Source organism: Diabrotica undecimpunctata, chromosome 1 (assembly GCF_040954645.1).
Source record: "Diabrotica undecimpunctata isolate CICGRU chromosome 1, icDiaUnde3, whole genome shotgun sequence".
Lineage (NCBI taxonomy): Eukaryota > Metazoa > Arthropoda > Insecta > Coleoptera > Chrysomelidae > Diabrotica > Diabrotica undecimpunctata.
Window position 1 is genome coordinate 165,404,025 of NC_092803.1, and position 14,586 is coordinate 165,418,610.

General features: G+C 32.8%; 1 protein-coding gene across 1 annotated transcript in view; it reads right to left on the reverse strand.

Moving 5' to 3' along the window:
- Nucleotides 1–13,539, reverse strand: part of LOC140436227 (uncharacterized) — a 29,424-nt gene extending 15,885 nt beyond the window's left edge. Inside the window, exons 1-2 of the mRNA XM_072524927.1 lie at nucleotides 13,232–13,539; nucleotides 9,624–11,986 (exon numbers count right to left, since the gene is read on the reverse strand). Coding sequence (XP_072381028.1) covers nucleotides 9,624–11,986; nucleotides 13,232–13,312 — 2,444 coding nt within the window. The 5' untranslated portion in view covers nucleotides 13,313–13,539. The remainder of the gene's footprint in view (nucleotides 1–9,623; nucleotides 11,987–13,231) is intronic.
- Nucleotides 13,540–14,586: the final 1,047 nt, after the last annotated feature.

Genomic DNA, 14,586 nt, shown 5'->3' on the forward strand with positions numbered 1-14,586 from the left:
TACTATAATCTATGAAGCACAAATATGTTGTGATGTTGAATTCTCTGGATTTTTCTACAATCTGTCGTACGTTTAAAATTTGTTCTCTAGTACCACGTCCAGGGACGAAACCTGCTTGTTCCTCCGCAATGTTAGGTAGTAAAAAGGGCTTTATCCTCTCGAGAATTATGTGTAAGAGTATCTTACTGCAATGCGCAATTAGAGCAATTGTGCGATAGTTGCTACATAAATCTTTCGCTCCCTTTTTATGTATGGGAATATATAGTGATTGTGTCCAGTCCTCAGGCCATTTACCTGTCTCCCACACTCTTTGACAAATTTGATGTATTATATCCACTCCAACGTCATCTAGGGCCCAAATCATTTCAATAGGTATGTTATCTGGACCGGCAGCTTTCTGACTTTTTTGCCTCATAATTGCTGCTTCAACTTCACTTTTGAGTACGTCAGGTTCCATCGCCAAACTGGCATCTTCTTGTTGTGATGGGGCGTCTGTGCTTTCCTCCATCATCAGTCGTCCACAGTATTCTTTCCATCTGTGTAAAATATCTTTTTTAGAAGTGAGTAGAGTTCCGTTATCATTTTTGATAGCAAGGTAGTTTGGTGTAAAGGAACGTGTTATCTGCTTTATTTTTTTAAACATGTTTCTGGTCTTAGTTTCGGTTTTATGCCCTTCTATTTCCGTGCCGATTTTGTTCAAGTATGTGTTCTTGTCCTTTTTGCAGAGTCGTTTTATTTGACTGTTCAGCGCTTTATAGGCCTCTTTATCACTTTCACTGTTCAGTCCTGTGGCTTTTAAGCACTTCCTTTCCTGTATTTTAGTAATACATTGCACAGGGTTTGCAAAATTAGATGAAAAAACATAACTTTATTTTTACACCCTGTATAAAGGTAAAACGTTGACATTTCTCAAAAAAACAATAATATAGTTATTAATTAGAAATGTACCTATAATGTGAAAAATAAATCATCGAAATCCAGTTAAGGGTTCAGAAGAAATATAGTTTTAAAATTATGGTCCGTTTTAGGTGGTGCGTTAATTTTGGAGAGTAGTATATATTAGTATTATTATTAGTATAAAGTAGTGTTAACAGATCTTACATGTATACTGCTTTTAACTGTATATATTATAATGCATTTGTGGAAACAATGCAACGAATTTTTGGGAAGGTGTAGATAAACTGAAGCCTAAACATTCGGGTACAATGTACTCGCCTGAAGGCGATAAAAATAAATTTAAAAATAGCAAATGCTGCTTAGAGTGCATATAACATATTTTTAAAACGTATTTAGAATTTTAAATTTAGTTTGCCAAACATTTTATTCATAGAACTCTGTGCAATAATAAAAAGGCGAGTACAGGTGCGGATGTTTGCTCACAAACTCCAAGGGGAATTAAACACTAATAGAAAGAAAAATTATTTTTTAACCTTGTTCTCTACATCAGATTTTCCAGAAATAGTCTTTGTTGTTGGTAGTAAGTAAAAGTAATGTTTCAACTAACTGGTAGAATTTTTAATATTAAAATGAGTAAAAAGCAACAAGAGAAATCTACAAAGAATGGCTCGACATTATTGATAAATTCAAATGATATTGAAGTTTTAAACAGATTTACTACATGGCAACGCAGTACTTCCAGTGGTTGCTGACCCTAAAAAACATCTCTCTATGGGCTCTAGCCACTTATTAGTCCAAAAACTACCTGTGACGTAGCCGGAAAAGGTCTTTTTAGAATATATACCTTTTATAAAAGTTTTTTTAAATTTAAATTTTTGTGATTCATGGTATACAGCTAGTGTTGCGCAAAATTGGTCTTGATATTGTTCTGAAGCTATTTTCTTGTGACATTTTAAATTAATTACTATTTAAATGGGAATAAGCCACAATTAAAGGTTAAAATACGTTTATTGACGTTTCAATTTCCACTTCGGAAATCTTCGGAAATCAAAATACAAACAGTACATTACATTACATTAGTAAAATTTTTTTATAGCCCTTTTTCTATCCGAATTGTCGAATAAGCAATTGTAAGAATGTAGCATCCCTGTTGTGTGCTAGGCGTTTCCACATTGGTCCTGCGACTCTTTTGATATCGTCGCTCCAGCGCATTTGAGGTCTTCCTCTTGGTCTCTTCGCATCGTATGGTCGCCAGTTTCCGACTTCTTTGTTCCATCTACCATCTTCGAGACGTTCGTTGTGTCCAGCCCATTTCCATTTTAATTTAGCTGCTTGTTTCGCTGCGTCCTTTATTTTTGTTCTGTTCCGGATTGCTTCGTTCGTTTGCCGATCTATTAGTGAGATACCAAGCATCTGTCGTTCCATGGCTCGCTGAGTTTTTCGAATCTTGTCCATGTTCTTTTTTGTGAATGTCCAGGTTTGAGCTCCGTAAGTGAGAACGGGAAGGATACAAGAATCGAACACTTTTGTTCGAAGGTTTTGGGGTATCTTTTTGTCTTTCAGTATGTATGAGAGTTTTCCAAATGCGGCCCATCCCATTCTTACTCGTCTGCTTATTTCGGTAGTTTGGTTTTCTTTGTTTACCTTGATATTCTGACCCAGATATATGTATTCTTCTACATGTTCCACTTTTGTTCCTTGGATGGTTATCGTCGGTTGATCATCTTTATTCGACATTAGCTTAGTTTTACTCAGATTCATTTTCAGTCCTTTTTTTATGGATTTCGTATGAAGCTCATCGATCATCGTCTTCAGTTCTTTCCAGCTGTCGGCTATTAGTACTACGTCATCTGCATATCTTAGATGGTTTAAATACTTTCCGTTTATCGATAGTCCCTTCGTTTCCCAATTTAGTGATTTAAAGATGTCTTCAAGTGCGGCAGTAAATAGTTTTGGAGATATGGTGTCTCCCTGTCTTACTCCTCGGTTGATTTTTATTGGCCTCGTTTTCATTCCGTTATCCATCGTGACTACCATTTCAGCGTGTTGATATATATTATGTATTAATATCCTATATCTAGAATCTATTCTGCTGTTGACCAGTGCTTCCTCAATAGCCCATAATTCTATGCTGTCAAAAGCTTTCTCGTAGTCTATAAATGCTAAACAGATTGGTAAATTGTATTCGTTAACTTTTTCTATTAGGACCTTTAGTGTGTGAAGATGGTCACATCTACTGAACCCTTTTCTAAATCCGGCTTGCTCTACTGGTTGATATACATCGAACTTTGTTGTCAATCTATTTGTAATTATTTTTGTGAATGTTTTATAAAGTTGTGATAGTAGTGATATTGGACGATAATTAATTAATAATAATTTACTAATGTTTGTATTTTGAGAACGATTTCCGAAGTGGAAATTAAAACGTCAATAAACGTATTTTAACCTTTAATTGTGGCATATTCCCATTTAAATAGTAATTAAATTGGTCTTGGTGTTGCAGTCTTGGTCTTGTGCTTGCGTTTTCACAAGACCAAGACCGCCTAATTTTAGCAAGACCAAGACCAAGACTGACCGTGCAAGATTTGACCAAGAACAAGACTAAGCGTGCGAGACTGTGGCGTCTTGCAGTTAGGACTGAGTATCGTTTTAGGGATTTTAGTTGTTCGGGTATATACTTAGAGACTCTATGAGACCCAAAAAAATATGTAACAAAAATTTGGAAAATTCGACTTATACGCATTACAAACAATACCATAAACATATATAGCGAATCAAAATATTCATTAAAAAAACACTTGACGAATTTGACACGTACATAATTACAATGTAAAAATAAAATATTTTGTACATTCTTTTCCAGCAGATTACTTCTTTGCTCTGAAATTAATGGTCCAGATTTTGAGAATATCTCTTAATCTCTCTAATCCCCTCTAATCATATAATATTCTTCTTGCGTTGCGACCCCGACAGTAATATCGTATCGAAACTTTTTAAAAATATGTCACCTTAGCTGATTAAAAATATAATTAAGGTTAACATACCTACTGTTAAGGACGCTCACTTAATAATTTAATTTTTTTCCTTATTATAATTTAGTTAAGTGGAATCTAAATACCAAAAATCTTATCAGCCCAAGACTAAACATCGTTTCTGCTTAGTGTGCGATGAGATCATTCGGTTAAACAAAATTTGCTGAAAGCCCGATTAATATTCAAAAGTAACAAGACAAATTAAAACCAGATAATGCCGGCCACCATGTAAACATAATACCGAAATATTTGAAGTAACGAAGTAAAACGTTATACTTAATAATTATGTCTTAGTGTATAAGATCTATTAAAGACCTTAGCATTACACAGTAAAACTGACAATAACCGACAAAAACAGCAGTATGAAACCTATAAAGATGAAACTGAAGAAGATATATGCGTCAAATATTGCTGACTCACGTACAGCTATAACAAAATTACGCAGTATTTCCAGTAAAATAAAAAGAAGTGAGATAGTGAAGATGAAATTTTTGTCTGCTTCTAAGCAGCTGACCTGCCATCAAATCTGAATATATTACTCGACTCTCCAACGAGATGGAATTTCACACATATGATTGGATTTGGTTTAAAAGTGAGAACTGGCATTACCATATTGTGCACATCTGTCACCGAATTGAATTATTTTCAAATTACAGATCTTCTTCTTCTTTTGGTGTCTATCCTCTGTGGATGTTGGTAATCACGTTGATCCATATAACTTTGTTGGCAGCTGCTCTAAATATATGTAAATCTTTGTCATCAATACTAGATTCTTTTAGTATCTGAAATAATTTTTGATGTTGCACCTTGTCAAATGCTTTTTCAAAGTCTCTAAAGCATGCGTAGACTTCGCAATTTACGTCTAGAGCTCTTTTTATCAATATTTGTATGGAAAATAGGCCTCTCGCGTTCCCAGTCCGCTTCTAAACCCAAAATAAACACTGTTAATCTTTTCCCAAAGTTTTCTATATATACGAGAGTGAATAACAGAAAGAAGGATTTTGAGTGCATGGCTTATTAAGCTTATAATTCTATAATTAGAGCATCTTGTGGCATTTGCCTTTTTGGGGAGAGGGATGAAGGTGGAAACTAGCCAATCTGTAGGAAATTCTGCAGTTTCATAGATTTTGTTCAGTAGACTCGTTAGGAGTTTAAGTTGGTTGTTTGTAAATAGTTTCAATATTTCAGCTTGTATGTCATCAGGTCCAGGTGCTTTGTTGGTTTTTAGTCTATTTATTGTATATGTTACTTCACTGAGCGTTATTTCTGGTCCTGAACATCCAGAAACACTGACTTCTATCTCTTGCTCTTTCTTGAATAATTCTTCCATGTATTGCCTCTATCTCTCAAGTATTCTCTCATTTTCGTAGAGCAGATTGTTGTGCTCGTCTAGTATTAAGTTGTGACTTCGTGATCCGTTTCCTCCCATTAAATTTTTGATCTTTTTATGTAGGTTAAAAGTGTCATGCTTCTGTTCTAGGGATTCTATTTCTATGTATTGATCTTGTAGTCATGATTCTTTTGCTTCTTTAATCTTTTTCTTAATGATTTTGTTTATTTCTTTGTACCTTTTTTCATTCTTATTTCTGTGTTTTCTTGGTTCTTCCATTAGTTCTAATATTTCTTGTTTCATCCATGGCTGTTTCTTTATATTGTTTTCTGGTTTAAGTTTATTATCTACCACTGAATTACAGATATTTTTTATTTTATTCCAAATATCATCCACACTTATATTTTCTTGATTAATATCTGAGATTACCATGCTGTTTATTTTGTTGTTGATCTGCTCTTTGACTTCTTCTCTTGTGGTTTTATCGTTCAATTTCTGGATGTCCAGTAGTTTTTGTGCTTTTTTTTTATGGACTTTTTGGAATTCTGAAATCGTTTGTTGATGATGATGTAGTCAATCTGGTTTCTAATCTTTTTTTTTTAGACAGTCAGCTGGAGATTTCCATGTGTAGAGTCTTCGAGGTGGTAATTGGAAAAAGGTATTCATTATTGCACTATCCGTTTCCTGGCAGAACTTAACAAGGCGGTCTCCTCTATCATTTCGCGTTCCTAGTCCAAAGTGTCTCACAGTATTGCCAACACCTCCTTTGTCTACTTTGGCGTTGAAATCTCCTAACAGTATATTTACTTTATGTTTTTTGGTATGTTTTAGGGATTCTTTCAATTGTTCATAGAATATTTCTATTTCCTGCTCTGAGCTTTTCATAGTTGGAGCATATGCTTGAATATTGTTCACGTTATCTGGTTTAGCATTAATTTTGAGTACTGCAACTCTATCTGATATTCCTATAAAACTAAGTACACATTTGTTAACTTCTATTTACTATTATAGCCACTCCAAATCACAGATAGTGAATGGCAAATATTCAAAAATATACAGAGGTTTCTAATAAACTTTAAACTTTTGTCAACGAAACTTGGTGAAGAAAAGTATGTTACATTACCAGTATCATTCAATCTCTTGCTCGATAAAATTGAATGCATCGTAAAACAAATAGATGAGAAACCTAATCGATCTGAAATGCATAAAAGGTTCATTTTGGCTTTTCAAGCAGCTTGAGGTAAAATGCTTAAACATTATAAGGAGAGCAACTGGATTTGTTGTATCTCTTTAATTTTAGACCCAAGGCATAAAGCTCAGACTTTTCACATGACATTATGGGGAAAGCAAATTAAAATAGAAAGCCTGCGCAAATTTAATGAACTTTATAAAGAATATAAAACTCTACACTTAGTGAATAAATCTCTAAAAATATCAAGAAATGAAAACAAAGTTTGTGAATATGATGAAAATGAAGACTTAATAGACTTTGAGAAACTGTATGTATGCCACTCGACGTCATCTGGATCTCGTCATCAAGGCTTTTTTTTTTGACGACTTGGAAAAGTACCTAAGTAAACCCAGAGCCGCCAGCTCGGAAGACAGTTTAGACTTTATCGAAAATGGCTCGTGATTTTCTTTCAATATCTGCAACTTCAGTACCTGCTGAGAGATTATTTTCTAAAACATCGTTAGTAATTAGAAAACATAGAAATAGATTAAGTGATGAGTCAGCCAGATTGGTCATTATTGGTCAAAGGAATTAATATAAAATACCAGTAATGTCAAAGGCTATTGTGTACTGTTCTGTAATTTAATTTGTATTGTATTTTATTTTTTATTTAAATAAATGGCAAATTGTATAACTCTTTGATTACATTTCATATAAGGTGAGGGTCCATCAATTCCTTTTTAGACAGATAATGTTCTTTAAAATAAACAGTCAAGTTTATGTCATTAGTTTGTTTTTTTTTGGTGTTTTAGCACATGTAAGATTATTAAATACAAACGTTTATTAAGAAACATATTGACTCCCGTGAGACATGATGGATAGCTCATGTAGTTAGACTATAAGAACGGATAACTTAGATCAATGAGCAGTTCTGTTTCATCCTACATTAATACTAACACATACTTATAACTATAATTACATTCAATATTGTTTCTACAGGGTCTTTCCTACTTATAGCAATTATTTACACAAGCAGTCGTGAACTCTAAGTCGCACTATACTCTTTTAAACTATTCACTACACTAATTCTAAGGACTCCACCCTTTCAGTCTTCTTACTTTTCCACAGTTGGAGAGCCTCGATATTCACATGTTGATGCAATCTTTGCCCAAGATTGATGGCACATTTACTTATTTATTCTTCTACTTCTTCCTTCTTGTATGTAGGCTTAAAAGCCTGTTTCTTCTTCAATATTAGCCTCCTAAATTGTTTAACCCGGCGACTGTGTGGTGAAATTTTCTGACAGGAGCTGTGTGTTGGGGTAATTATCACCCCATTTTTTTTATTTATAAAATTGAGAAAATATTTTATTTTTACATGCAACCTTAAGATTTTAAATCATGGTTATATTGTTATATAATATTTTTCAAAGATAAATCATTTAAAAAATTTCCGTTAAAAATTCAACGATTTAAAAAATATACTAAAATTTAGTTTATATTTAAACCACTACCACAATTTTTGTTACCAAAATTTTTATTAGAGATATAGAATAAAAAAAATACAAATTTTATAAAAAGTAACTAGGAACTTTTGTTTAAATAGCATAATTAACAATTATGTGCACATTTAGAACAAAAATATACACAATGTTCAAGACAAAGAAAAATATCACATTTCACACATTTTTTTGGCACTTTCTGTCCTTTCCACGGGGACACACTCCACATCTGGATGTTGTTCGTTGCTTCTTGTTTGGAGGTCCTTGAGAGTCCTCTCCGCCATCATTTCTGTTTAGTTTGGCTCTTATGCCTGATGGTATTCTTTGATTGTTACCTCTTTTTTCAATATATCGACGGCTGAAAGGCAAAAATGACCAAGCGACATTTGGCTAACTTTACAGTAGAGCGGTTTAAAGTTTGAAAATTTTGAAAAAAATTCATAAAACCTGATTTAGTGGTTATATTTGCATAATTCCAACGAACTTTAAATGCAGTTTAGATACTTTATAAACTGCCCTTTGTAGACTATCTATTTTTTTAATAGTTTATGAAATAGTGTCGGTTAGTAATATTTTCTGCTAAATCGCAACCAGTAAAAAGTTACCAACCGACTATATTTTTGTACCTTCAACTGGAAAAAAATACTGAAGGTGACTAATTTTTATTATCGGAACCTAGTAAAATTGACTAAACTTGATACACGTTTGACTGTATTTTCGGAAATAAGACCTATCCGAAAATCATTCATGTTTTGTAACGAGTAAGATGGTTCAACTAGAAAACTAAAAAGTATAATATACAAGTAATTATTATATTACTAACAGATCTTACTTTGAATCGCGTCGTCTTTATCTATACGACATGCATTGCATGTATAATAAATTTCTCATTCGAAATATTACTGATTTCTAGGCATACTTACCACTTTGCAAATGTTAAGATATTAAGTAAATAATACCATTGACCTATTTATACAACAGTAAAATGATACTTTAAGGTGACGATTCAGCAGTGTGTATTTCCCAGATTTATTTATAACTTCTGGTTTTAATAATCCTTACTCGACATAACCCATTGAAAGATAAAAAACTGTGAGAACGAAATTTATTAATTAGTATGTGAAACTGAAGATAACGTCAGCAAATTTGTGGAATGTTTTTATTGAATGGATTTTATAATCAAACAAAATCTATAATTTGAAGCTATTTATAGACAAAGCCAAAAATATACAGGGTAAACTTTTTCTTTAAATTTAAACAATAAAATTTTCAGAGTTCTATAAGTAGGAAGCTGGTCTATAAGAGGTTAAGAAGGAAGTAAATAAAATAAAATAATTTATTTTTTTAGTAGTTTATTGAAATATATATTGTACCCAGCAATTAAAAAGATAAATCTAATGTAAAAATACAAATAAAAAATGGATATTACAATTATTTTTAAGTTTGAAGTCACAATTTTCAGTGGTATCTTAGATTCTATAAATGATCAAAATTAACCGTGGATAAAGAATAGTATCTAATAAGGTTTTTAATTAGTTACATTAGAACTACGTATGAAAGACACATTTAAACATCATATCTATTTTCATTTAAACATTTAAACATTTTTCATTTAAAACAAAAAATTTTTCATTTAAACATTTAAACATCATATCTATTATCAGAACATTCTTGAATTTTTTAAAAAGTTACAATAAGTTTTGAGCATCATCAGGTTCAACGTCTTCGATATCTGATTCTGGTAAAGTATCTTTTATATTTTCGGAATAAGGTAGATCAGTGAATTCGTTCTGGAAATGCCCGGGAATCACTTTTTCTTTACAAAGTTTAATGAGATCGTTATATTTGGCCTTTGTTATCGGTAGCCGTGATTGATAGCATGCCATTAGAGGTACTTTGGTCCTCGATTGTAATTCAACCTTACTCGATTGAGCAGATTTATTCATTGAATATTTTACTGTAACATTCAAGGGATCGCTTTTTTTAAAAGTTACTATTCTTATTTTACTGATTTTCCCGGTGAGATTACCTTTAAAGTACTTGTCAGACATAGAATCCCACTTATAAAAATCTTCAAAAGTGAGTTTTTCAACGTTATAAGGAAAGGGATCCTTTCGTGCTGTGCTGAACACTGTATACCATTGAGATGGTGTGTAAATAATAGTATTCTTTAGGTTTGCTTCAATGACAGCATGGACACTGTCTACTGGCATATACGTGTGGCCTGTAAGTAAGTAATTGATCTGAATTGTTTCTAAATTTTTACACTGTTGCAAAGTGGAGTGTAACATTGTCAAAACCACCCGATTCCGATTTTGTCCAGGGCAACAATCGCAATAAAGAAGTAAATTTTTGATGTTACCCCTTTGGTCAACCTTCATAATGTACCTATTGAGAATGGTGGATATCTCGTTCGCACCCCTTTTGCCGTGACTTTCATCCCAGTAATAACAAAAAACTTCTCGCGTTCCGTTTTCATAAAAGCATAAATTATACACTGCCAATTTTCGTGAATAATATAAGAGCATTGAATCACCATGTGGAGTGTTTAAGACTTTCTCCAAATCAAAACTCACACAAAGTGTATTAGGGTCTGTTTTGTGTATGTTTTTGTGTGTAGAAAAGCGGTTGTAACTCTCATTTTTCTCAACTTCATGGTCAGATTTTTCTTTTGCCTTTATTGGGTCTGAAATATTTTCCTGTTCGAATTTTAAGCACTTTAAACATTTATCTTTTTTGGGAATATGGAATCCTATATTAAACTCCTCAGTAAATATTCTACGATATACCCTCTCACTTACAAAATCGGTACCATTTTCTTCTGATTGTTTTTTGTATGTTCGGTAGAGATTAGTAATATTTTTATGTTCGTGTGATAAATACACTCTTGTAGAATCGTGTCGACAATAATGAGATGGTACTGCTGGTAAACTTTTGATGAAGTTGTACACTGATTGTATGGTAGCTGGTTTCGTTTTATTCGGAGGTAGGTGTTTTCCACGTAAATCCTTTTTTGCGCAACCCCAAGTAGAGTTCTTAACAGTGTGGTAAATAGATTTTGACGATATGTTTAGCGTGGCCGATAAGAATTGCAAGCAAACAACTCTTCTTCCTTCTCCTTCATTTATATGATACTTATAGGTTGCTTCTCGTTTAACAGTATCGGTCCGTTTACGTTTAATATCTTTTTTTTGACTTACGCTAACTAACCAATCTCTTCGACGATTAGCACAGAGTCCCCAAAAATGATCAAATACTTTTTGTCTTTTTTCAGTATCTATATTTTCACAGTTGTTTCCGCATCTTTTCCCAATGCAAGGGTTTGGTTCAACAGATTTGGGTTCAATAATCTTGCCATCTTTTCGTTCATATTGTTGTCCGGATGCTCTTTTCTGTGAAAGCTCTTTTCTCGAATTTTTTTTCTTCATTCTGAAACCCTTTTCTGCTACCGTATCTTCATGAATGTCAGTAAAACTATTGTTGCACACTTTTGGTTTACATTTAGACTTAGTTTTCTTTGTTTTTCGTGTATTTGGCGATACCTCATCATCAGAAGAAAATGTGACTCCTGACCATTCTTCTGAATTTGAACTTTCACCACAATCAACAAATGTAGAAAAATCGTCATCCGATAGATAATCAATATACATTTTATCAGATTTGAACTTACGTTTACGACCGGTTTTAGACTTAATACACTCAGATCCACCAGCCTGAAAATCTCCCATTGTTGTAGAGTTAGTAGATTCAGCACTTATTTGAACATTAGGAAAAGTATTCATTTCTGACATATCTAATATACCTTTAGGGTTATTGTCTGTTGGCTCATTTTCTGGAATTCCAATTTGAACTAGCGAATAATCATCTGGTGGAGCTCCCTTCTGATCTTCGTGTTGATTTTCAGTTACAAGTTCTAGAACAGGCCCAGATGGTCCAGCGAATACCTCATCTATCAAAAAATTTTCAGTTATTGGACCAATGATATCGATTTTATCGTCAGCTGTAGGACTCCCAGTTAACGTCATTGAAAGATTATCGTCAGATACGGTCTCACTCTGAAAATAAAATCGTAATTAGTTATGCAGGGTGTTTCTTTGGGAAAGTAACATTACGTTAACTGAAGAAAAAGGACACTTAGGCGGTCTCAAAAATACAATACTTAATTGGTCTGACTTCATTAATAACAAAGATACCGATTGTTTTATCTATTTTGTCATTTTCTTGTTTGGTTCATGACTTTTTAACCACAGTGTATATTTAATTTAATGTACAGGGTGTTGTTTTTGGATCGAAACATTTTTTCAATATTTTTTAATCCGGACCTGGATTTTTTACAATTGTAAATAAGTTAATTGATTGTACTCATTAAAGAATATTTGCGTGCCAAATATAAAATAAATATACAGTGTGATTAAGAAGTTATGGACCAAACAAGAAAATGGCAAGATAGATAAAACACTCAGTATCTTTGTTATGTCAGTAATGAAGTCAGACCCATTAAGCATGGTATTTTTGAGACCGCATCTTTCTACAGTTAACGTATGTTATTTTCCCAATGAAACACCCTGTATGTAGTTAGTAACCAATAAAAAAGATCAAATACATGATAATAACTAAGAAAACAAACATACAACCGAGCATACATTTGGAAAATATACTGATAGAAAGGGTTGATAAACACAAATACTTAGGTACCTGTATTTCGGAAAAAAATGATCAAACAAAAGAAATAAGGAGCAGGATAGACATAGCAAGAAATGCATTTGTAAAAATTAAAACAGTTTTCTGCAACAAAGACCTTAGCTTAGAACTGGGACTAAGAGCTTTGAGATGCTACGTGTTTTCGATACTGCAATATAGACTTGAAAGCTGGACATTAAACCAAGAACACATAAATAAGCTAGAGTCATCTGAAATGTCGTGTTACCGAAGGATGCTTAGATTAGCATGGACATAGAAAAAAGAATGCGAAATAATAAACACAATAAAAATAAGAAAGTTACAATATCTATGGCACACAATATGAGGAGAAAGTGATATGAAATACTAAGACTGAAATACAGGGAAACATAAGAGGCGGAATGAGTATAAGAAGAAGGAGAGTGGCATGGTTGAAGAATTTAAGTGACTGGTTTAAATGCAGTTCTATATAACTCTTCAGAGCAGCGGTCGATATAGTAAAGATAGCGATGATGATATCCAACCTCAGATTAGGATATGGCACTTAAAGAAGAAGTTAGTAACACCAAACACTAATATAGTATTAGAAACACTAAAATATAATAAACACATGTACTTACCGAAGGTAAACCTTTGGTAGATGTCCCTGCGCTTGCCAAAGCTAGGTTTAGGATATTATGTGTCCGTTTTTTACTCTCCATTATAAATATGAAGAAAACAACACTGTTGATTCCAAAATATAATTGCTTATTAATTTCTTTATTCCAAAGTTCTAAGATTTAGTAATACCCAATCGTAAAAAATATCGATTTTAACTGTTGCACAATTCGAAGCACACTGATGGGTATTCTGTTATCTATAAATCAAACTATGGTTTGGAGCCCGTCTAAACGGCGCAGCGAAACAGGTTACGTGAAATCTTGTAAAATTTCCCTTTTAAGAAATGTTATTACATCTAAGTAAAAAAAACATAAAAAAACGGCAGGTAAAATATTACCAAGCGACAACTTCGACCTATTTTCGGTAGAAAGAAAGATCTATTCATCTTGTTTAAGAAAGTTACATCTCGATATAATTAACTAAATAAAAAATGTTATTCAATTAGTGTGCGAAAAAAAGTAATAAGTGATAAAAAAAATATTTTTGGGTCGAGTAAAATTTCTTAAGCAAATTAAAACTTTAGATATTGTTTGTAAAAAATCACTAGGCGCCCAAACATTTAAAATGAAATCTAATAAAAACTTACTAATTGTAAATGATTAAAATGGAAGAGGTACCAAATGAAAAAAACAAAAAGTTGTTCTTAAATTTACAAAATTCTAGTCGCTTGGTCGCCGAAAATTGTTAAAAATGACGATTATTTTAAGTTACCAAGCGACAAAAAATTCATCGTAGCCACATGAGGATAGAACCAATCGACGCAGAAAAATTTTCTGATTCCAATGATATATATAACTCAATATCGCCCAAATTGGCGTTTGGTAACTTTTGCCTTTCAACCGTCGATATGGTTTAATTAGTGCCAAATCAAGTTCTTTTAAAAAAAATTTGCGTTTTAGTTTTTCAGTTGGCTTGTTATGTTGATAAATAACATAACTATTTATTCCTGCATTATTAAGCAGTGAAAAAAAATTGTTAGAGGCCATCGCTAGGCTATCACGAGACACATTATATAACGCAGACATTTCGTCAACCATATCTACGCCACCTTTTGTGTGATTATAAAAGTCTATAATCTCAGGTTTATTTGATTTGTGGTCAAATTCTGTATCATGATGAAGTGAAGAAGCTTCTAACACTATTTTATTTTTCTTCGGGTCAAAGGACACCAAAGAGATGTCTTTTTTAAATCCGAAAATTGCGTGGTTGTCAGCTCTGTTTTTGGAATTCAAAAAGATTGTCGGTATTTCCCTCTTGTTTTTACGAATAGTTCCAACAGATGTTAACCGATGTTCATTAATCAAATGTTCCATTA